A 25,516-nucleotide genomic window follows, 5' to 3' on the forward strand; every position below is an offset into this window, starting at 1 on the left:
ACAAGGGCCTTGCCTCGCTCCTGATTCTCACTCTGGCTAAGACTCCATGATACAAGATGTCCTTACAATGGCCATCCTGACTCAAGCCCAAATCCACAGAAGGAATATGGAATTCTGTAAATGTCTATTTCCTCTTCCAATTCCCCCATTTATCATTATAACAAAACTAGGGGACATTACTTGAGAAGAGGTCACAAGAGGGGAGAGAGAAGTAGGTGAGGTACTTGGCTTGTGGCAAGAGTCCAACTCTCCCCTTTTCAGGAGATTCCAGGTGATGCCCTCCTGTTTCATGGTTGGTGGAAAAGAAGGTGAGGTCCACTGGACCGGGGACAGAAATGAGTACCAATGGCCAGATGGTCTTCCAAGGCAATAAAAGAAGAAGTAAGTTCAAAATAGAATGGTTTTAAAAGGAGCATATGATGGTAGCTATAGAGATAGACCGTGTTTATGTGTTCATTACATTGGGGACTGCCTATATTTTGAGCTTGAGTCAACATTATAAACCGCATTCCTTCTATGCATTCATCACACATTTACTGAGTGCCTCTGGGGAGGGTAGAGATGAACAAGACAGAAATTCTGTGTTTACAAGGAGCTTATGGTGTAAGAGAGGAGATGGGCGGATAAACAGATATGTAATAGACGTGCTGGAAGAGGTTAGTGCGGGGAGGGAAAACAAAGCAGGGCAAAGGACAGAGAGCAACGGGCATAAAGGCTATTTTAGAAAGGAAAAGGATTCTCTGACAAGGCATCATCTGAGCTGAAAGAAACAGAAAATAATCCAAAGGGACATCTGAGATATGCAGACGGATTTAGGATATTTTTAGGACTCTAGGCAGGCATGGCTATAGAACAGTGAGCAAGGTCAAGAACAGGATAGAGATAGGAGCAAATTTAAATAGTGTAGGCTCCATCAGCAACCCGAAGTTTATCTGACTGCATTGGGAAGCCAGCTGGTAAGTCTTGAACAGGGAGTAACCTGATCAGGCTTACGTTTTTAGACATCGCTCTGTCTTAGAGACCTGGCCGTGAGCAGGCATTGCAATTACGCAGACTAGAGAGAATCGTAGTTTTGACTTCAAGTGATAGCAGCAGAAATGGCAAGAAAAAGAATAATTCAGAATGTATTTTGAAGGTAGAGCTAGCAAGACTTGCTGATGCATTAGGTATGGACTGTAAAGAAAGAGGAATCAAGGATGAAGCCTCGATTTTGGGCTTCGGAGACTGAGTGCAGAGTGGGATCACATACTATGGGATCACGTACTATGAAGACTGAAAGAGGGGTAGGCTAGGGTGGGTTAAACTGGGCAGGAAATGAAAAGATCCATATCAGATATATTACATTTGAAATGCCTGCCAAACTGAATCTGGAGCTTAAAAGGAAATACTTTGGCTGGAGATATATATTTATAAGTCTTCAGTACCTAGATAAATACTTAAAACTATGTAACTAGACGTGGTCTCTACCCTTGAGCATTCAGATTATAATAGTCACTCATCTAAAGACATCATTGAATCTAACGCATAACTGAACAAACCATATGAGAACCGACAGCAGAGGCAGAAGGGGACAGCAATGCCAACTCACCTTTGGCACCAGCTGATGACTTTGCAATCCAAACATTGCCCTCTCCATCTTCTTTCTTTCTGTTATAAGAAGCCAGGAAGAATTCCCTTTCATCTGTCCTTGAGTTATGGATCGGTGGGTGAATTCCATTCTGTGCTGGAGCAACTGGGGTCTTGAGATTAGTTGGATAAATCACATAGGACTCTGGAAACCATGTGCAGGATTCAGCCAGGTCTGGGCTTGTCTTGATTAGCCTGACAGATGACAGAAGGTCAGTTTCCCTTCTTAGTACACCCTGCCATTCCACTCAGAAAAGCCAGTGCTTTCCCCCAGAGCTTGTCAAAGAGGCAAGGCAATACCAGGGCCGGGAGCTGCTTTTGTTTTGTTTTGCTTTGTTTTAAAGATTTTATTTATTTAGGAGCTGGTCTTTTTATCCCACTCTTCGTTCTTGGCCTCTTTGAGCTGACCTATAACACACTACTGGGCAGCACCCAGCTATGACATGCAACCCTAAAGGCATGCTCCAAGTAGTTAAAAAGGAGCTTAATATCCAGGACTTTAGCTCTTTTAAAAATGCACCTCTATGGAAAATTAACTTGAAGTAATTCTGAGACAATACTTTTTCAACATACATGTTGTGGTTGAGCTAGACCCATGCTAAAAAAAACAAAGTAGAGAACCTGGGAAACTATTTGGCTTACTAGAAAAAAAACTATCTTGGCCCAACTCTCTGGAGAGCAAAGACTACTGCTCAGTAGTCTTTGAAGAATTATCTGAAGACTTGTTTTAGTTCTTCATTTCTTCATTTCTTGCTTTTAGCCCAGCCTGGATTCAATGACACATAAGGGAGGAACGTTTCTAATAGGGCACACAACTACAGTGGTCATAACTAAACATAACTCCGGCCCCCAAAATAACATAATGCAACAGAAGATGAAGTCAGGCCATGGGCAAGGCACTTAATAAACAGAAGGGCTTATGAAGGGCTTCCCAGTGCATTTACTCTCAAATCAGACCCCCGGTGGGGGTACACTAGGATCTCATCTCACAGATTAGCCACTGGGTCCCAGAGAAGTAAATTTCCCAAGATCATAAAGGTAGTAAGAAACAGCCATTACACAAGCCCCAAACTCCTGGTCCTCACTCAAAACTTACTCTTACTCCCCAAGAATTGGAGGCAGGAGTTAACTCACCCAAAGACATCTGCAGGCCTTCCCTAAGCTGTGCTCCCTCCTCTACCTAGAACAGAACTATTAATGTTAAGCCTGTGTTAAGATCTACTTGCAAAAACCACTCAATGAGCAAATGGCAGAAATAAAAAAAAACAAAAATGGTTAAAGATTTTATTTATTTATTTGACAGAGAGAGAGAAAGGAGAGAAAGAGCACAAGCAGGGGGAGTGGCAGGCAGAGGGAGAAGCAGGCTCCCCTCTGTGCAAGGAGCCCAAAGTAGAACTCAATCCCAGGACCCTGGAATCATGACCTGAGCCAAAGGCAGATGCTTAACGAACTAAGCCACCAGGGGTCCTGAAAGGAAATTTTTAACTAAGATTTAAAATATAGTTATTTTTAAGCCGAAGGCAATAGAATGCGACAATTACTTGAATTCAAAGGAACAAAACCAATAAATTTCTAACTCACCAAATACTCAACTCTATCTACATTGGCCAACTCTATCTACACAAGGCACACACACTAGCCACATGTGGCTTCTGAGAATTTCAAATATGGCCAATGTGACACAGAAACTGAATTTTAAAGTTTGTTTAGTTTTAATGTAAAAACTGAAGTACTGTAAAATATCCTTCCATTATTCACAACTGTACTCTTTTGGTAGGATGACATTAACCACGGCATGACCTAAGATATTTTTGTGGTACTGCAGCGAGCACGTCAGGCGCATGTGTTTCTAGTCGCATGCATAAACACACCACTGTTCTGCTCAGGGACAATAGGTTCATTCAGTTCAAGTGACTTTATCTTCCATGCACTGCTGATGAAACACTGTATCGTGTTTATTATGCAGACAGCAGGAGTTACAAGGATAGCTATGCATATCAGAATTGGTAACTAACGTGAAATGTCACTACATATCTAGTTAAAAAATAAGCATGGACAAATTTTTAAATTTAAAGCAATGGAATACTATTGTTGCCAGATTTTTTTTTTTGTCAAGTTAATGTGATAGCTTTATTCCCTTTGAGTTTGTATATTATCCTCAACTTCATTGCTAGAATTCCCTTACCAGCTCTGAAGCTAACAAAAAGTTCATGAACACATTTCTAGTATAGAGCAGACATCTGCATTTAGCATGGCTTGGTTAGTGTCAGATATTTCTTCTTCTCTCAGGTTTTGATTCTTCTTCTTCTTCTTCTTTTTTTTTTTTTTTACGATTTTATTTATTTGACAGAGAGAATGAGAAAGAAAGAGAGTATGAAAGGGGAGAGGGTCAGAGGGAACAGCAGGCTCCCCCCCTGAGCAGGGAGCCTGATTCAGGACTTGATCTCAGGACCCCAGGATCATGACCTGAGCTGAAGGCAGTCGCTTAACAGAGCTACCTCTTCTTTTTCTTTCTTTCTTTTTTTTTTTTAAGATTTTATTTATTTATTTGACAGAGAGAGAGAGAGAGCGAGAAAGGGATCACAACCAGGAGGAGTGGGAGAGGGAGAAGTAGGCTCCCTGCCAAGGGGAGCCCAAAACGGGGCTTGATCTCAGGACCCTGGGATCATGATCTGAGCTGAAGGGAGACACTTATCGACTGAGCCACCCAGGCACCCCTCCTTCTTATTTTTTAAATCAAAGATTGATCCAGAATTGAGTGAAGATGCCAAAGGGTAGAGCTATGACCAGAACTATAAAGGAGAAATAACAACAACAAAAAAAAAGAACTGGTGGAAGGTATGTCAGAAACTTCATAATGAATGGCAACTGCAACTTGCTATCGCAGAGTAAAATGGAAAAAGTGTGTTTGCTGTACAAAGGAGGCATTTTCAGCAAATACACAGTAAATTTCATAAGCTGTTTCCTCTCAACAACCAAACCAAACCAAACCAAACCAAGCCAAACAAAAACAAACAAACAACAAAAAAAAAAAAAAAATGAGAGAGGCAAACCAAGAAACAGACTCTTAATAAAGAGAACAAACTGATGGTTACCAGAGGAGAGTAGCGTGGCAGGAACAGATGACACAGGTGATGGGAATGAAGGAGTGCACTGCTGTGCTAAGCACCATGGGTTGGATGTAAGTGCTGAATCACTAACTCTACACCTTGAAACTAATATTACATCCTATGTTAACCAACTGGAATTTAAATAAAAAACTAAAAAAACAATCAGTGAAATCTGTGGCTGAAACCAGAATAAATAAAAAACTAAAAAAACAATCAGTGAAATCTGTGGCTGAAACCAGAATTAACCTGAGCCAAAACTAAGATTCAGACACTCAACTGCCTGAGCCACTCAGGTCCTCCAAAAGAAAACCATTTTAGCGGCTCCTGGGTGGCTCAGTTGGTTAAAGGTCTGCCTTTAGCTCAAGTCATGATCTCAGGGTCCTGGGGTTGAGCCCTGCATAAGGCTTCCTGCTCAGTGGGGAGTCTGCTTCTCCCTCTCCCTCTGCCCCCCATCCCTGCTCATGCTCTCCGTCTCAAATAAGTAAGTAAAACCTTAAAGAAAAAAAAAGCAAACCATTTTAGATAGAAATACAGTTAGAAGAAATATTCTGAGGAAAAGAGCAAAAAAAGTATTTTACAAAAAGTGAACAATCTTTAACTAAATCATGAACATTGCCCAAGGAGCACTAAGCCTTTCTAATAATATCAAAAACTGATTCAAAAGTAAAAAAATCTTAAATATTTTTCTTTAGTTTTAGTTGAGTTCTGTGACACAAGATGTTGCCCAATTTAATACTTTGGGTATGTTCTGTCTCAAAGAATTTTCAAATACATGAAAAAGTATTTGTAGCCTCAAAACTATGAACCTATGATCTCTCTCTCTCTCTGTCAAATAAATTTTTTTTTTAAGATTTTATTTATTTGGCAGACAGAGATCACAAGTAGACAGAGCAGCAGGCAGAGAGAGGGAGAAGCAGGCTCCCCGCTGAGCAGAGAGCCTGATGCGGGGCTCAATCCCAGGACCCTGGGATCATGACCTGAGCCAAAGGCAGACGCTTAACCCACTGAGCCACCCAGGCGCCCCTAAAATCTTTAAAAAATGAAAACAAAAAACTATGAACCTTGTGATGTAGGTATTTTTTGAATCTTTTACATCTGTCAAAGAAGAATTTCACCTGTATGTGAAAACTTCTATGGTGACAGTACTTCAGCTAGGTTGGGTTGACATCTGACTTACTGGGATTTTAAGACTGATGCTTCTTTTATTGCTTCATTGTACTGTATGTTACATATCAGAAACACTTGCACTCAATTTTCTGAAGCCGGCTCTGTGAAAACTATCATGGATACAGTTGTTGAAATGCTTTAGTATATACTTGTAAATGCTACAATGATTCCCCAGTATGGAACTGTTGAAAGAAAAAGACAATGGATTTAATGATTCTGTGTTTTCTGCCAGTGTTCACTGATTGAGAGATAAAGGAGTCCTACAATTCACTGTATTGTCAACTCGAAATCAGATTTCCTTGCAATAAAAGAAAATGCTCCCCAAGTCAAGAAATAATTATTTCACTCAATAATCAAACATAAAAAATGGCAGTGGGATTGACATTTTCTCACTGATATCCACACCACATATGATCAAGCTAAATTTAAAGCTCCAAGGAAGGGAAAAGAAGATCATATTTATGACCTAGTCCGACGAATGTGAAAATTTTTGTTTCAACTTCATAATATAAGTCAACAATAATGAATTTTACATATTTTTAGAACATGACTCAAAATGTAGATTTTTTTTTTTTTAAAGATTTATTTATTTGACAGAGAGAAATCACAAGTAGACAGAGAGGCAGCCAGAGAGAGAGAGAGAGGGAAGCAGGCTCCCTGCTGAGCAGAGAGCCCAATGCGGGACTCGATCCCAAGACCCTGAGATCATGACCTGAGCCGAAGGCAGCGGCTTAATCCACTGAGCCACCCAGGCGCCCCTGTGCAAATGATTTTTCATTTGGTTACTGAAAAAGTTGATGTGGGGATAATCTAAGTATGTAAATCTACTTTTCCAACCATAAATTTTTATGAAATCTAACTAGAGGGAAAGGATTTCAGGTGAAAATTTAGTGTCTGAATTAAGATGTTCCAAAAATGTAAAATGCACATCAGATTTTGAAGACTCAGAATGAAAATATAATACATAAAACATCTCGTGAATTGTTTTTTCTATTAATAATACATCAAACTGATTATTTTAGATTTCTCTGGTCAAATAAAATATATTATTAAAGTAAATTGCACTTCTTTCTTGAAACTTAGTTTAACACAGCTATAAAAAATTTTAAATTACACACGTGGCTAGCATTCTATTTCTGCTGGACAGCAACCTTTGCAATTGCTGCATTTCCTCATAAACTCATTTGGAAAGAAATCACAATAGAAGACTTACATATATACACAAGGGAGAAAAATTCACCATAGGAAAAGAAAGCTTCTACCCTGGGTTAAAAGAAAAGCCACTTGGGGCTCTGAGAATACAGCCTCAGGGCCTTGATGAATTTCTGAAATGCCCTGAAGTAACAAGAGGAAAGCACTTGCTGTAAAGGGTCCAGTGGAAAACCCTACTGCAGTTCTGGAAAGCCCTGTGAGGGATGCCCAGTCATACAGCCCACAGGTCCCATTTGTACAGATTAGAACCATCTAAGCTCAACATGGGCAAGATATGGCCATGGGCAACCGAGTTGTCCTCCCGGAGCTGCCATTTTGTCCCACATTAAAATGAGAATATTATGTTTTTAACTCTCTGGAGCCCTTTCACACCATACAAAATTATGAGAGAGGGACAAAACAACAAAGGGACCATCAATTCCTGGAACTACTACAATCCCTTGAGGGACACCTGAGATAATGAAGAAAGCTTACACGGATGATGACAAGCCCCAGCCACCATTCACAAGGTGCCATCACAACAATGTCACATACCATAGAAGGACATAGAGCTAGGTATGATCACCACCATCCACGTTTACAGATGGGTCATCTTTTTTTTTTTTTTTTTAAGATGCTCAACATCACTCATCATCAGGGAAATGTGAATTATTATTATTTTTTAAAGATTTTATTTATTTGTTTGACACAGAGAGAGAATACAAGCAAGGGAAGCATCAGGCAGAGTGAGAAGCAGACTCCCCACGGAGCAGGGAGCCCCATTCAGGACCTGATCCCAGTACCCTGAGATCATGACCTGAGCTGAAGGCAGATTCTTAACCAACTGAGCATCCAAGATCCAGATACCTACTCAGACCCAATCAAGATTCCAGCCATCTACTGACTCCACTTCATTATAGCTGCTAACTATGCAAATATGTAGAATGTTATAGATATGTATTTTTTACAGCTTCCTCTGTACTTATATTCATAAAAGCTTATACTTAGGGGCGCCTGGGTGGCCTAGTGGGTCGGGCCTTTGCCTTCAGCTCAGGTCATGGTCTCAGGGTTCTGGGATCGAGTCCTGTGTCGGGCTCTCTGCTCAGTGGGGGGGCCTGCTTCCCCCTCTCTCTACCTGCCTCTCTGCCTACTTGCGATCTTTCTCTCTGTCAGGTGAATGAATAAAATCTTAAAAAAAAAAAAAAAAGCTTATACTTTTTATACTAAAAGCTAAATTCTACCTTTATCTTCAGATTAAAAAATCATAGCAGAAAAAAGATTGAATAAACTTTTTTAAAAATTTTCTAAATGAATAATCTGGATAAACAATCATGTCCCACTTTTACTCTTATTTTTGGTGAAATAATCTTTTGCATTCTAAATATGTGAATATGTACTAACAAGGGGAGCCTGGGTGGCTCAGTCAGTTAAGCATCTGCCTTCAGCTCAAGTCATGATCTCAGGATCCTGGGATTGAGCCCCGCAATGGGCTCTCTGCTCCGTGGGGAGTTTGCTTCTCCCTCTCCCTCTGCCCCTCCCCTGCTTGCACATGTACTCTCCCTCTCTCCCTGACCAATAAACAAAATCTTTTAAAATAATGTAATAATAAGACTTCACAAAGCTTTGCTCACCTTTAGGGGTAGTGGTGAATCATGAAAATCCATCACAGAGAGAAGTGGATACATACATTACTGGGGCCAATGAGTATAAACAAAAAGGGGAAAATAATGCCATGAACACCCAACCTAGATGGAGCCCAAAGAGAAATGCAAGTGGGGAAAAGAGCATTTAAACTGAGTCATACCTTCCAGTGTCTTCTTCCCTAAGTGGTTTGTTTGGCTACACATACATGTTCATTGGTCATCATGGAAAGAATACTGGAAACCTGTTACAGCCGCAATTTTAAGGGCACTACCCAGTTTTTCCCTACTCAAATGAAAACAGTCATAGCAGTGACAGCCATAATAAGAGTAATAAAAGAGCCTATACTTATGTAGTGTGAACTATGAGACAGACATGACTCAAAGCCAATACACAAATCAATTCAATTAATTCTTACAACAACCCTAAGGCAGTTGCTACTACTATCCTCATTTTATTTACATAAAAGGAAACTAATGCACAGAGTCTTACCATTGTGCTATATACTTTACATCATCACCATATTTAATCCTTGCAGCCACCTTATGAGGTAGATTCTAAGGCTCAGAGGGATGAGGAAATTTGCCCCAGCCAAGAAGAAGAAGACCTGGGATTAGAACCCAGGCTTCTCTGGAACTCTGAGATAAAAATAAAAAAAAGAACCCAAGCTTCTGATCCTAGATCTTTATTACTGTATAATACTGGTCCCCTCCACCTTCCCGTACCATTCTTGTGACACCTTGCTATAACCGCACTGCTCAGAGATGGGCAGTGTAGCCAATAGTGTTATATCCTGCCCCGCTGTCCTTTCTGAGGGGACCCCTGGCTGCCGGGAGGTGGCTCCCAAGAGCTCATGCAAGCCTCTTCTCCAGGGTCCAGGCGCTGCTCAGAAATGTGGGAGGAGCTACATTTCCCACTTCCCCCACAGCCAGTGGCTGCCTGATACTAGAGCACAGGTCCTCTTGTCTCAATGCTGAGGTACCATGAACTCCTGAAGCGTCAGGGCGTCAAGCTGAGGAGAGACTTCTGTTGAAACCACATCTTTGCTTGGCTTCTCCTCCTGCTGTCTGGCCCCCGCTTGCTTCCAAGTGAGTTTCTCCCAGGAGCCTCCACCTCTTCCCCCGCCCCATCAATCACCCACACAAGAAACCTGGTTTCCCCTCTGCTTCTAGGGAGCCTCCTAGGAGACAGACAGGCTTTATCAAGCACAAAGAGCAAAGTTTAAAACTGCAATCAAAGTAGCACAGAGGATGCTCCAGAACTCATATTGCTGGCTTTTTAGATCAAAGTTATTTTTATCCTCTTAAAAAAAAAAAAAAAACCTCACATTTTTGTTTAAGTGCTTCAGGATGAAAACGAAAAACATTTATGTATTGCATTGAAAGGATCTTAAACACTTACTTCACTAAAGAAGCTTTGCGACACAGTTTGTCAGCCCCTCTGTAGTAATTCACCAACTGCATCAGCCCAGGCTCGTGACCTATAAAGGAAAGAGGAGGTTCAGAAGGGAAAGAGGACAGGTGGGAAATGACCATGTCAGCACCAGCATGTAGGAGAGAGAACAGCTGTGTCATGCCCAGTTTTTCTTTCTTCCATTTCAGGACTGGTTGGTAGAAATGGAACTGTTCCACTGCCCTGCACATGTACTCCCCTTCCACAGCACGGCCCTGGAAACCCTCCCCGGCCCCACAGTGGGCATTAAGGTAACAACATCCTAGCTCTGCCAAAGACAGCTGCTGCTTTTGTTTTCTCTCCTTAGGGAAGAAGGGCATTTTCCATTTCACCTCTCTTTGATCCCCACCACACCCCACTCTTGGCTTAACACAGAAGGATTTAATAATCTTTGTACAATGCAACTGTAACAGTCATGCTCTGACACCCCAACCTTGCTTTTCTACAGCCATCAGGGTGGGCACTATAACTATGCTGTTGCTTTTCTCAAGCACGTCTACCTCTGCGACCTTCTAGAAGAGCCACAAGAGGCGAACGAAGGTAGTGGAGAAGCCAGGTCTATAAAATCAGAAGCCCTGAGAACCTTCTTCTGAGTATCTCCACAGAGAAACTCATCTTTAGTAAATCTTATTGGATTGTCCCCTCCTCTATAAAATAGAGCAGAAAGGATACAAACAAACACAAAGGCCTCCATTTTTGTTTAAAATCCTAACAAAATGCATTGAATTTCCAGCAACAACAAAAAAAGTAAAACCAAACAAAGGGAGAGTAGAAGATGCCAGAGGTAAGAAGAATACATCTGAGAACAGCATACAATTTAAATTAAAAGACTTAGGCACTAACTAGCTCTCACTGTCTCCCTGGGGTAGATGAACCTGCCTTATACCTCAGCTGTCTACTTTCTTATCTCCATGGTACCAACCTTCCTGAGACTTTACCTGGCTCTATAAGCCACCTCCTTGGGTTTCACACTTTAAGCAAAAACTAAATATCCCTAACAGTGAAGACATATAACCAGATGGCTGACGGACGCTGTTTGCTTTTCCATAAAAAAACAAATATTTATCCTCTGTCGACTCTGTGGTACTTGTTTATGATTTGGGCCCTGTGAGTTTCTGCTCCTTCCTCCCTAGTCCTCCCTAGTCCACCATAGCAATGCCAACCACGTCCCTGCTTTGGCCCCGGCAGAGACTTTCCACAGAGGAAAGTCAGTCGGTCAGGCAGGGAAATGCAAGAGCAAGAAGGAAATATATGTTCTCAAGTGTCAGTAGTTCTTCTTCTTTTTTTTTTTTTTTTAAGATTTTATTTATTTATTTGAGAGAAGACAGTGAGAGAGAGCATGAGAGGCGAGAAGGTCAGAGGGAGAAGCAGACTCCCCATGGAGCTGGGAGCCCGATGTGGGACTCGATCCCGGGACTCCGGGACCGTGACCTGAGCAGAAGGCAGTTGCTTAACCAACTGAGCCACCCAGGCGCCCAGTAGTTCTTCTTTCAGGGAAGGTATTCTATTTGCTAAGGGCTTCTTGGAGAGACAGGTTAACCAAAGGGAATCTGCAGGCACATTCCCTGTGGTCCCAAATTTCTGGGGGTTGAAATTAGCCCCTCCATGGAGTCCCCCTCATACATACATCTTTACATTTCTAGAACAATAAAAAGTTGTCCATGGTACCATTCCAAAGGAAAAATGTCCATAAGGCTATGCTAAACACCCTTCATTCCCGAAATCACTACAACTGTACAAGCCACCCCCCCCACCCAAAGGCTCTATGGAAGTTCACCAGTGGCCAGCTTTCAATCTGCCCATTCAACCTCTCCACCCTCTGACCACACCTATTTCTAAAAACTGTATCCTCTGCTGGACATCGAACACGGCTCTCTCTGAGCTGCCTTCCAAGGCAGAGATGACTTTTCCTCGTTACTGACTGGTCCCCACCCCAGGAGAATTTTGGCAAGGAACATGGATGGCTACTGTGGGAGAGGCTGCATCTCCGGGATGACTGCGCAGTGAGGAGAAGCCACGAGACCGTTCAGGTCAATGGGATGTAAGTTAAAGTGATCTGCACAACTTCTGGATTACGTCATCTAGAAAGGAGCTGCTGGTCCTCCCCTCCTCTCCTGTCCCCGGCCCCTCCCTACACGCGGGGATGCGGATATGGATGTAGATATGATGCCAAGCCAGCATCAACCATGTGAGTTACTCCCGAAGGTTACTCCCTCGGGATGAGCAGGTCAGAGAAGTAGGACGCAGGGGGAAGCCCGCGCGTCCTGTAAAATCTGCATTCAACACACAGCTGTGGAAACACTAAGGAAAGGCCGAAGTCAGACACCCTCCGGCCATTCCCTGGCTTGGCTCATCTCTGCAGCTCCAGCTTTTGGAATCCAGAGGTCTTTTCCAAATCCCCGGTTCACCTGAGCCTTCGGGGAGCTGAGTCCTCAGGGTTTTCCACACATAAGGATCCCTCCCGCGCCAGCATCAGGCAGGGTGGAATCCTGAGTGCAGAAAAGAGGACTCGAGCCCGAGGTCGTGCGGCTGCTCTGCCGGGCCTGGCCCCGCCCCAGCTCAGCCCGGTGCGATTTGGGGGCGTCTGGCCCGGGCAGTGCGGAGCGCGCTGCCGACGCCCGCCGGGTTGCAGGGACCTGCCATTGTCCGGCAGCCGCGGCGGAATCCGATTTACGGGACGAGAAGGCATGCAAAGCGGAGCGCTTAGACCTTTACGGATCCATTTCCTCTCCGCCCGAGGAACGACGGAGAGGAAGATTGATGACCTTAAGACAAAAGCGCGGGTGCTAACGGGTCGTGGGAGGAGGGGGAGGGCGGGCACGGGGAAGGGCTCACCCAGTCTCCCGAAGGGCAGCCGGTTCCTCTCGCCCAGCATCAGGTTGAACCTGGGGTTGTCGCGCCTCAGCCTCTTCCAGTGGCCGGTGGCGAGCAGCAGCCGCGAGACCTCGGCGTAGACGCTGCTGTTCTCGTCGCGCACCACGAAGGTGTACATGGCGAAGGGCCGTGACCTCGGGCCGCCCGGGCGCCGCCGCAGGGACCAGCCGGCCGAGGTGGCGGCTCAGCGCGGAACCCGCCCGGGCGCCCGTCGCCGCGCCGGCTCTCCGAATCGCTAGGGTCCGGGTGGCGCCGCGCCCCGGCGCCCGCGCGTCAGCCCGGAGGCCGCGCCCCCTCCCCCTCCTTCAACTCCCGGCGCGGCCCCGCCTCCGCCCCGTGATGCCGCGCGGCCGCCCCCTCCCGGCCCGGGCTGGGTTGTGGGGGGCTCTTCGCTGTGGCTCCGCAGCGCGTCCTGGGCCCTGGCTGGACGTCCCCGCTGGCTGGAGGACCGCCGGGACGAACGCGGCTTTGACGCAGCGTTGGCAGTGTGCGACCGAGGGAGACTGGGCGCGTCCCCCTGCGTCCCGGGTCCCAGTCAGGGGGCGGTGCCGGCGGAGGATCCCCCACCCCCCGCTTCTGCGCGGCACGCTGCGGCTCTTCCACCCCCGCTGTTCCAAAGGGACGATTTGTGGATAAAAATGAAACGTTCCAACGCACAGTCCCACGACCGCGGAATGGAAATGGACAAGGCAATTCTAAAATTTATGCAGAAATGCGAAGGTCGAAGAATAACAAAAGCAATCTTGAAGAAGAAAGTTGGAAGACTTAACACTACCAGAAATGAAGACCTATAAAAGTTATAGTATTCAAATACAAAGCTACAGTAATTAAGAAAGTATGGTTTGGGCACAGGAGAGACAAGTAGACCAAAGGAAAGATATCTATCGATTGATATAGTCACTTGGTTCCTAACAAAGGTGACGTTGCAGATCAGTGGGGAAAAGGACGGACTTTTCAATAAATGAAGTTGGCTCAGTAGATGGACATTTGGAAAACAAAAGTTATTTTGACCTCTATCACACACAACATCAGTTGCAGATTCATTGGGAGCTGATGCATCCAAATATGAAAGTAAAGCAATAAGACTTTTAACAGAAAACATGAGATAAAATCTTTATGATCTTACACTAGATGAAGATCTTAAAGAGGGCACAAAAGTCTTCAGGAATAGAGGAAGAAACTGGTAAATTAGTAACCTAAAAAATAAGAACTCTTACTTATCAAAAGACACCATCCGAAGGAAAAAGAAAGCCACAGAATGGGATATAATGTCTGGTGTGTGTGTGTGTATGTGTGTGTGTGTGTGTGTACATACATATCTGACAGAGGACCCATATTTAGGGCACATGAAGAATTATAAATGAATAATTCAAAAAATTGACAAGCCAATTAACAATAGAAGTGAGCTGGATATTTTAAGGGACAATCCAATAGGTAAGCTCTCAGCACAAGAGAAGATTGGGAGAAGAGTCATAGGAAGACACTAAATAAGGAATATGTTGAGCCAAAAAGCAAGGCCACATCTAATAGTTGCAGGACAGGAGTACAAATGGAAACCATATGTTTAAATGTCTACCATATGCCTAAATATTTTAAAGTTATAAACCATGCCCATAAGCTGCTAGATAAAGTGTCTGTTTCCCAATATATATATATTGATATATATACATATCAATATATAACGATAAGGATGACCTCGAAGGCCAGAATTTTTAGAATTCTCATATTCATAGACGTTCAATGCCAGAAACTGGAAATACTGAAGGAGATGGCCCTGGCCTCTACCCCTGGCCGGCCCCTGTTTCTTCCCTTCCTTGACTCCATCCTGCAGCATGAGGGGCCATGCATATGTGCATGGGGACAATACAGCCAGGAAATTCAAGCTCCATCTGCTCACCCAGCACTTCCCACAAACAGCTGCAGTTTGGTCACTGCCCAGACCTAGGGGTTTGCACACCAGCAATGTCATTGTGTGTGGGAGAATAGACCCTGGGAAGACGTCAGAGCAGGCTCAGGAAAAAGAGCTGGGCTATTTGGATGGTGAATTCTGGTTCTCAGGTACCTAGCATAGTCTAAAAGGGGGGCGGGCATATCCTTTTGCCCTCCCAAACATCTTATCCATAAGGAAGGACATGGCTAGAGTGGGTCAGACTGGGAGCCTCTAAGGCAAGGCTCTTTCTTACATGGGGCTAAGGGTCATACTCCTCAGAAACAAGCTTCAGAATCCTCTACTACCCTTTCCCCTCTGTCTGCTCTTTGTGTCCTATACTTGGACACAAAAACAACTAAAAATTCTTTTTCTCCCATCATCTCTAATGTTACCACAAGCACTTCATGCTTTGGATTTCACACCTGTCTTCTAGCTGCTCTTCTTACTTTAGCTCCTTTACCTCTCCGGTCTTCCCTGAACATCATTACCAAATTAATCTTCCTAAAACACAGCATTCCTCACATCTACCCATGTATCAAAGATTGCAATGGCTCATTGAAGCCAGCATCCTCAGTTTCAAAGTCATAGCCTTTTATTAAGTCTTTCCATTGTAACTTTCTTGCCACATTTACCACACTACTTCAGCCAGAGTCTTTGAAGTGCCCTGATCATCATCAAGGTCAAACGGAAGTGTGTTAGATGGAGTTTTAATGTTGAGTGTGTATTAACCCTTCCAAAACTGACGAACCATGTACCAGATGGATCATAAAGTCCCTATTAATCAAAACCTTTAATTAGCTAGCATTTTCTGTCTCACAATTGTGCTGAATAAAATAAGACTGGCCATTTCTTTGGACCAAGGTCTTGGTTGCTCATATCACGTGGGGGGTAAGACTGTGTTCCCCTTCCACAGAGCCTTTTGACACCCCTCTCTGAAGAAGATGCCACTCACATGCTTCTACGACCAGAAAACCTGCATTTAACAAGTCCTCGTTGCAGACCGTGTTCAAGGCATAGAGGACACAAGACGAAGTCCCTGTCCTCACAGAGCTCTGTTCCTGAGGAAGCTTACATTTTTCTGGATGCTACCTAGAGGAATTTAACTGGAGGAACAAATATCCCTACAGTTTCTGCTGCTACTGGAATTCTGGGTTGGAGTGACAATTGTGAGGACAGGAATACCTTCCAGAGACACTCACATCTGAACATGTAGGATGAAGCTGCTCAAGTCCATATGGCACCTGAGTCATTTTCTCCCCTATTTCCTGTTCTTCTGAGATGCAATAACTCCCACACAGAGATGAAGGAAAGTAGAAAAAATAGAAAAATAATTCAGTGAGTGGCACTCGATGGACACTGTGAAACCTAGAGTTAAAAGGTGTCAGCGACTGCAAGGTGATGCCCACACCTCCTATCCAGAGACCAGCAATGGAGCCCATGCTCTCTTTCTCCCTGGGCCATGTTGCTACAGCGTGGTGTGTGCTGAGAGTTTGCACACAGGATAACAGGCCTGGGAATGACCAACTTAATTAGATATTGGTGGCATTTTTTTTTTTTTTTTACTGTGTTAATTACTTGAGAGAGAGGGAACACTGGCCGGCACATGGGTTGGTGGGGGAGGGGCAGAGGGAAAGGGGAAAGCAGATTCCCCACTGATCAGGGAGCGCTGAGATCAGGATACAATCTGAAGGAAGATGCTTAACTGACTGAGCCACCTGGGTGCCCGGGTGACATCTTTTCAAATGAATAAAAATATTAATAAATATAAGATAGTTTTCCGGGGGCGCCTGGGTGGCTCAGTGGGTTGAGCCGCTGCCTTCGGCTCAGGTCATGATCTCAGGGTCCTGGGATCGAGTCCCGCATCGGGCTCTCTGCTCAGCAGGGATCCTGCTTCCCTCTCTCTCTGCCTGCCTCTCTGTCTGCTTGTGATCTCTGTCTGTCAAATCAACAAATAAAAAATCTTTAAAAAAAAAAAAAAAAAAAAAAAAAAAAGATAGTTTTCCGCATCCCATAAATAACTAGTGGTGCTAAGGAGACAGGAATAGAAGAGGCATTTGAGAGGGGAGAATCATCAGGGAAAATTTCTTAGAAGAAACCAGTTTTGAAGCCAGTCTAGAATGGAAGGAAACTGAGTCCCATCTGTATTGGCCAAAGGAAAGGCTGAAGGCCACATCTTCCTCTTCCTCTACCCCCTTTATCCCTAAGGCTCATCTGGCTTTGGGTATCCCGAAGGATACATCAACAATTTAACATCAAGGTTTTACATAACTCCTGAGATTCTCTTCCCCTCAGATATTTCTGGGAGGCTGCTTCTCGGGCCAAGCCTCAGCAAGCCTGCTCTGGGGCTCACCAGCCCACAGGGCTCCTCAGGGTGAATTCTACCCTTCTCTGGGCCATGCTGCGTGGTGTTCTCCCAAAGCTGGAAGGGCCATATGAGTGTCTCTACTGAAAGGGGAAGACTGCCTCTTCATAGAGCTCCCAGTCTTAGAGTAGAGCGAAGGAGTGACTCTTCTGTCTTCTCAGTGATCCTACTGAAATTCTCATTTCAGCTCCAAGCCTCCACTCCAAAAACCAGGCCCCCGCTCCTCGAGGCAGATCGCCTCTCAGCCTGTCTGGACTACTGGTTGCAGCCTAGCCTGCTCCATCTTGGGTAGATTCCTAAGAAGTGAATTGCTGCATCCTATGGTATATTTGTGTCTAATTTTTTAGGACGCTACCAAACCTTTTGCCAAAGTGGGTCTAGCATTTTACGTTCCCACCAGCAATGCACAAGGGTCTTAATTTATCTGCATCCTTGATAATACTTGGTATTGTCTTTCAAATTTTTATTTATTGTAAAAAATATTTTATTTATTTAGTTAGTTAGTTAGTTACTTACCTAGAGAACAAATGAGCAGGGGGAGGGGCTGAGAGGGAGGGAGAGAATCTCACGCAGACTCCCCGCTGAGCAGGAAGCCTGGCTCCAGGCTCAATGGCATGATCCTGAGGTCATGACCTGAGCTGAAACCATGAGTAGGTCACTGAACTGACTGAGCCACCCTGGTGCCCCAAGAATTCTTTATATACCTTGGATACAAGCCTCTTATAAGATATATGATCAGTAAATATTTTTCCCAGTTTGTGGCTTATCTTTTCATTTTTTTTTAAAGATTTTATTTATTTATTTGAGAGAGAGACAGTGAGAGAGAACATGAGTGAGGAGAAGGTCAGAGAGAGAAGCAGACTCCCCATGGAGCTGGGAGCCCGATGCGGGGCTCGATTCCGGGACTCCGGGATCATGACCTGAACCGAGGGCAGTCGTCCAACCAACTGAGCCACCCAGGCGTCCCTCTTTTCATTTTTAATGATGTCTTTTGTAGTGCAAATTTTTAAATTTCAATGAATTCTAATTTACTCATTTTTTTCCTTTTTATGGATTGAAAGCTATAAATTTCCCACTATAGCCTTAGCTATCTCCGATATATTTTGATCTGTTGTGCTTTCATGGTCATATGATTCAAAAAATTTTCTAAGTTCCCTTGTGATTTCTTCTTTGATCTATAGGCTATTTATTAATGTGTTGTTCAATTCTTAAATATTCAAGGGCTGCTCAAATTTCTTTCTGTTGTTGATTTTTTTTAAAAGACTTTATTTATTTATTTGACAAAGAGAGAGAGATCACAAGCAGGGGGAGCAGCAGGCAGAGGGAGAGGAAGAAGCAGGCTTCCCGCCCAGCAGGGAGCCCAGTGCAGGGCTCCATACCAGGCCCCTGAGATCATGACCCAAGACGAAGGCATACGCTTAACCAACTGAGCCTCCCAGGTGCCCCTCTGCTGCTGATTTCTAATTTAAGTCTACAGTGGTCAGAGAATATACTTTACATAATTCTAATCCTTTTTATTTATTGAGACTTTCATAGCATAGAATGTGTTCTATCTTGGAACTATTCTATGAGTGCTTGAAAAGAATGTGTCTTCTCCAGTCATTGTGTGGAGTGTTCTGTATATGTTAATTAGGGTGCCTTGGTTGAGAGTACTGTTAAAGTTTTGCTAATTTTAACTAGTTGTTCTATTAATTATTTAAAATTGGATTTTGTATTTTTTAAGTAAACTCTACCCCTATTGTGGGGCTTGAACTCATACCCCAAGATTAAGAGTTGCATGTTCTACTGAATGAGCCATCCAGGAACCCCAAAACTGGGTTTTGAAATCTACAACTATACGTGTATATTTCTCCTTTTAATTCTTTTGATTTTATTTTCATGTATTTTGTAAGGTCCACTTACAGTTGTTATATTTTATGACATAGATGTAAGGGCCTGGTTGGCCAGAGGGAGTCATTTTGTGTTTATGCAGTAAACTTAGATTGACCCTATGCAGTAAACTTAGATTGACCCTGCCCCTCCCAGAGGAACTTACTTGCAAAGCCTAGATACAAGGGCGGGTCAGGCCAGGTGAAGACATCCAATCAGTGGAGCGCGCATATATCTACTAGGGTAAGTTGAAATTCAATTGGCCACCCGTGTATTACCTAGCAGTTTTTTCTGTGTGTGGCAGACCTAGCATGACTGTGCAGTTTTCTCTGTGTATTGCAATCTCATTGGCCACCTGTGTATAGCCCGACTAAACTATCTCTATAAAAGTAAGTCTGTGAGGCTGGGAGGGGTCGCCCCTTTGAAAGAGACAGCCCTGACCGGTTAGTTTCATTCTTGATGCTTGGCGGGAAATAAAGCTTTGCTTGACCTTTGCTTTGTATCAGTCTCGCTCCTTTGATTACGGACCCTAACAATAGAGACCCTTTTTATCATTTGAAATGTCTCTTTTTGTCTAACAATACTTTTGTCTTAAAGACTACTTTAAGATAGTAACAGAGGTGTGTATATTCAAATTTTTTTAAGGCTGCTAACAAAATGGGTGGCTTAAAACAACAGAAACTGATTCTCTCACAGTTCTGAAGCTAGAAGTCTGAAATTAAAGTATGATCAGGCCATGCTTTCTCTCAAGGCTCTAGGAAGGAATCCTTCTCTGTCTCATCCTAGCATCTGGTAATTGAGCAGTCCCTGGTGCTCTTGGCTTATCTCTTTCCAATTTCTGCCTCCACCATCCCATGGCATTCTGTCTCTCTGTCCTAATTTCTCTCCTCTTCTAAGGACATCAGTTATTGAATTAGGGCCTACTCTAATCTAGGATGACCTTATCTTAACTTGATTACATTTTTCAAAGATCTTGTTTTTAAATAAAGATGCTTTTGTAGGTTCTGGGTAGAGATGAATTTTGGAAGGACACTGTTCAAACCAATAAAGCACTTACTCTCTTTTGGTTCCTGTCTGCGAGGGATAGCTTAAACCCATCACTTTACTTCCCACCCATTTGTGTTTTTGAATCAAGTCTGTGTCTCTTGTAGATATAATTGGGTCTTGCCTTTTTTTTTTTAAGGTTTATTTATTTATTTCAGAGAGAGAGAGAGAGCACAAGTGTGAGTGGCAGAGAGAGAGGGAGAGAGACTCTCAAGCTGATTCCCCTCTGAGCGTGGAGCCCAAGGTGGGGCTGGATCTCACAACCCTGAGGTGATGACCTGAACTGAAATCAAGAGTCAGTTACTTAACTGACTGAGCCACCCAGGTGCCCCTGGATGTTGCTTTTTTATGCTGTCAATCTCTGTGTTTAGATCAGGGTATGTAGAGAATTCAGATTTAATATAATTATTGATATTAGCTATACATTTGTCATTTTTCTATTTGTTTTCTATCTTCTTGCTTGCCTTCTTTTATGTAAAATAAATGTTTTTAGTATGCTATTTTATTTTACTTTTTAAATTAAGCTCTCTACCCAACGTAAGGCTTGAACTCATGACCATGAGTAGACATGCTTCTCTGCCTGAGCTAGTCAGGTGCCCCTAGTGTGCAATTTTAATTAATTTTTGGTTAACTTTACTGTTTTTAAAAATATTTTATTTGGGGGGGAGTGCCTGGGTGGCTCAGTCAGTTAAGTGTCCAACTCTTGGTTCTGGCTCAAGTCTTGATCTCAGGGTTGTGAGATCAAGCCCCGTGTCAGGCTCTTACTCTCTACACTCAAGGTGGGGCTTGAACCTACAACTCCAAGATCAAGAGTTACATGCTCCACCACCTGAGCTAGCCAGGTGCCCCTTTTATTGTTTTTTCAGTTATCTTCTTGGTGTTTGCAATTGGGATTATAATGTGCATGTTAACTTTGAAAAAAAAAATCTGCTGCAAGTTAATACTATTTTAATTCTGGTAAAATAATGAAAATTTGCTTTAATGTAATTCTATTCTCTCTCTCTCCTCCTTCATGCTCTTTTTCTTGTAAATCCAACAATACAGTGTTATAGTTATTTTACATAATCTTATATTTTTAAATCTGTTAAGAGAAAAATGTGTGTATGGTTTTGATAATAACTTATGTAAGTAACTTTATAGGACTTCTTCATTGCTTTCTGTTGGTTTGAGTTAACATCCAGTGCCATTGCCCTATAGGCTGCAGGATAGTTTGACTTGTGATAAACATAGACTCTCCTGCCTCGGGGAAGTCGCTTTCAATGGTAGTGATCCTGGGTGTCATCATCCACCGCTCCAAACTGAGGGAATCCCTTTCAATGGCAAGAGAGAAGCTACTGGTTCTTCTGGACCTCCCTCTCTAGCTGAACCCCTTGTTGATGGCTTAGATGGAATCAGCCCCAGACTGGAATGCCATAGAGCTCCACAACATCCAGCAAATGCTCATGCATAACCACTCCTCAGATTGTTTTTTTGCCTTTGGTCAACTTCCAGAGTGCTGAAATGGTTGTTTTAGGGCCATTTCGTCCATCTTTGGAGTTGCTTCTGGGGAAGAGGATTTGACTGTCTCCTTACTCAGCTGTTACCAGAAGTCCTGCCTCAGTCACCATCCTTCCCAGCGCTGTTGTCATTAATTCCTTGAACCAAATTCCCTCTATTTTAAATACCTAAAGTGGTTTCTGTTTTCCTGACCAGACACAACTCAAACATAGTAATTTCTAGGAACTTACTAAAAGTCCAGTAATTTGAATAGGAAATAATTCTCAGAAACTTGGTACTATTCATATGCCCCAGTCTTCAGTTTCTTCACTCATAAAGTGAACTTAATAATACTTACCTAATTAAATTATTCTATGGAATAAGTGAACTGATATGTGGAAAACACCTGGGACACAATATAAATTAATATAAATTAAAGTCTATTTTTCCTCTAGTTTAAGCCCAAATTCCTTTTTTGTTCCAAGAAATAGCCAGAATATTCCCTCAGCAAATTCTTGTGAAAATCCACACAAAGGAACTAGAAAGAAGCCAAGTTAATTCAACTGCTCAGTGATTCATCATCTGCCTTTTATTAGCACTAGTGCCAAATTTCCTTTTTGTTGCCCACAACAAAATTGTCCAAAGACTCATAGTTGAGTTTTATTTTTATGACTGGATTGACTAAAACAAGTTAGCTTTTTTCTCATACTTGAACCTTGTTCTTATTCTTGTGGATAAGCAGGACTTTTAATACTGCAGAAACAGCAGACCCTCTATAGCTGCATGCATAAATTATGATGTTTGCTTCTTAGCAATCCTGCCTGTGACGTCAGTGGCAGAGTCAGCTAACAGTTGCTGGGCAATGCCACAGTCTTGAACTGTACTGTGGATGTAAATAGATTCCTGTTGCTGAATTTAAAAAAAAAAAAAAAAAGGACTCAAACTGGGTTTCTTACATTTAGAGTGAATTCGGGGGTCTTCTCTTTGGCTCATCAAGGTAAGCAAAAATGTCCATGTTTTTCTCCCTTGTTGGCTCCCTATGCATGGCTACACTCTTGTAATTATTTTTTTAAAAGATTTTATTTATTTATTTGTCAGAGAGAGAGCAAGCGAGAGCGAGCACAGGCAGACAGAGTAGAAGGCAGAGTCAGAGGGAGAAGCAGGCTCCCCGCAGAGCAAGGAGCCTGATGTGGGACTCGATCCCAGGACGCTGGGATCATGACCTGAGCCGAAGGCAGCTGCTTAACCAACTGAGCCACCCAGGCGTCCCTACTCTTGTAATTATTGATCAAAAACATTTCAGTACTGGAATTTGTCCATTTGCCCACACGATGCTTGAAATTTCTATATACTATCCTCAAGTTGTCATTCAGCCTTGTATACTGCCAGGGAAAGGAAGTTTATTTACCTCCAAGTAATAGGACTCGTAGGGTCTTTGAGAATTTTTATTTGAGATGTCCATTCAATCTAAGTGAGAACCTTCTCTTGCCATATGACTTTCATCCCTTGTTCTGAGAAGCTCCATAGAATAAAAGTCAGGCAAAATTTCTTTCTTTGAGGGATCCCTGGGTGGCTTAATCAGTTGGGTGTCTGTCTTTGGCTTGGGTTGTGATCCCAAGGTCCTGGGATTGAGTCCTGAGTTGGGCACTTTGCTCAGTGGGGAGGCTGCTTCTCCCTCTGCCTGCAACTCCCTCTGCTTGTGCTCTCTTTCTCCAATAAGTAAATAAAAATCTTTAAAAATATTTTTTCTTCTATTGTATGTAGTTCTCCAAATAATGAAGACCTCGGTCATGTCTTCTTAATCAGATTATCCACTGCTTAAACTGGTCTTTTTGCCATACAGTTTGCATGAGTGACTCCGTTTTCCTTCCTATTTGCTCTGAACCTGTCTCAGGTGTCCTTCTTTTACTTTTTTTTAGCATGTTGCTGCTAAGCTACAATATATTCTATACTTGTAGGGTCCTGAAAATTACCTCCACTTAGCCCTTTAATACTTTGTAAATTTCTTTCCCACTGTAGAGGTAAAATTAGATGAACATGGGGCACCTGGGTGGCTCAGTGGGTTAGGCCTCTGCCTTCAGCTCAGGTCATGATCCCAGGGTCCTGGGATCGAGCCCCACATCGGGCTCTCTGCTCTGCAGGGAGCCTGCTTCCTCCTCTCTCTCTGCTTGCCTCTCTGCCTACTTGTGATCTCTGTCAGATTAAAAAAAAAAATTCCTTTGGAAACTTCCTAAATTAGATGAACATCAAGTCGGAGAAATATTTATACATGTCAGTCAGCATGGGCTCAGATCACGTCATACTTCTGTTCACAGACTGGAAGAGATGGAATCTTTCCTCTTGGAAGACATTGGCTCCATGATACAGAACAGGGCCATTGAGAGAATCATCTCCCCAATGACTGTCCAACTTTGCCATCTGATCATTTCAATGGAGAGGAAAGATATGGAAAATGAAGTATTCGCCTCTTTGGAGAAGATGGCAAAGGAATTGGCTCAAGCTAGTGAAGACTTTGTGCAAGTTGCCAAAAGGTAATAATTTCAAAGAACTCCAGCCTTTTTCCCTGACAGGATTGCCAAAGTAGAGGAGTGTTAACTAGAGCCTGTTATAGTCTCCTTAAATGCTTTGGAAAGAAGTCAGTTGGGAAAATAAATCAGTATAACATAAAGCAAACCTAGTTAATATATTGTTACTTATTAGTTGGGGTATACTTTAAAAAAAATTATTTATTTGAGAGAGAGAAGGGAGGGACAGAGAAAGAGGGAGAGAGAGAACCTCAGGATGGAGCCTGATGCAGGGCTCGATCACATGACCCTGAGGTCATGACCTGAGCCAAAACCAAGAGTCAGACACTTAACTGACTGAGCCACCCAGGCATTCTGGGGGATACTTTCAACATACAGTCATTTCGGGATTAGTTCCGTTTTGCACTAAGAAGCCATTGTATGTTCCATCAAGAGGTTTCTTGATTCTTCCTTTTTTACAGGTTATTCTGTATGATAGAGATAAGAATTTTCAGAGTTGTCTAAACAGGATTTTCATTATCTATTGTTTATTATCTGCCTGATTATTAGCAAACCTGAATGCAAATTATTTCCATATTAAATTTAGTTCCAGGGTCCACATAAAAAGAGCCAGTTGTAACAGCAAAACTAAATTCTATAAATGAAACAGAGGTAAACACTGCAACAAAAGATTTACATTTCACTGTCCCAATCAACATACGCACAGCAGATAGACTGTCTGTGTTTGAATGCCAGCCCCAACCTCTTGCTCCTTGTCTAGCCGTGGTTAACGTCTGAAATCTCTGGGTGCCTCATCTGGGTAGGTAGAGGAAATAACCAAATCTCCCTTACAGGACTGTCATCAGTGTACGAGAGTGGACTGCCCAAGTCACTGAGCACAGTTCCCAACATATGGTGGCTGATGACCAATTGCTTCATGTAGATCTTTACAATAAAAAGAGGCATCATAAATATTTCTCTCTCTCTCTCTTTTAAGATTTTATTTATTTATTTAAAAGAGAGAGAGAGTGGGTAAGAGAGGGAGACAAAGGGAGAGAATCCCAAGCAGGCTCCCAGGCATGGGGCTGGACGCCACAACTCTGAGATCATGATCTGAGCAAAAACCAAGAGTTGGTCACTTAACTGACTAAGCCACTCGGGTGTCCCAGTATTCTTCTCCCTCATCCAGTAAGTATTTATTCATCACGTGGGAAGGGGGCAGGTCCTATCCTAAGTGCTGAAATGAGTAAGTGAATAGGACGTTCACAGT

General features: G+C 43.0%; 1 protein-coding gene across 3 annotated transcripts in view; it reads right to left on the minus strand.

Moving 5' to 3' along the window:
• The window catches only part of TTL (tubulin tyrosine ligase), a 33,840-nt gene extending 20,360 nt beyond the window's left edge, over positions 1 to 13,480 (minus strand). For all 3 annotated transcript variants that reach the window (XR_009357345.1, XR_009357346.1, XM_059188368.1), the window contains exons 1-3: positions 13,023 to 13,480; positions 10,137 to 10,215; positions 1,589 to 1,821 (exon numbers count right to left, since the gene is read on the minus strand). Coding sequence is in view for 1 of the 3 variants with exons in the window: in XM_059188368.1 (XP_059044351.1) it covers positions 1,589 to 1,821; positions 10,137 to 10,215; positions 13,023 to 13,179 (469 nt within the window). In the remaining 2 variants the exon portion in view is untranslated. The remainder of the gene's footprint in view (positions 1 to 1,588; positions 1,822 to 10,136; positions 10,216 to 13,022) is intronic.
• Between the last annotated feature and the right edge of the window lie 12,036 nt (positions 13,481 to 25,516).

Source organism: Mustela lutreola, chromosome 9 (assembly GCF_030435805.1).
Source record: "Mustela lutreola isolate mMusLut2 chromosome 9, mMusLut2.pri, whole genome shotgun sequence".
NCBI classification, from domain to species: Eukaryota; Metazoa; Chordata; class Mammalia; order Carnivora; family Mustelidae; genus Mustela; species Mustela lutreola.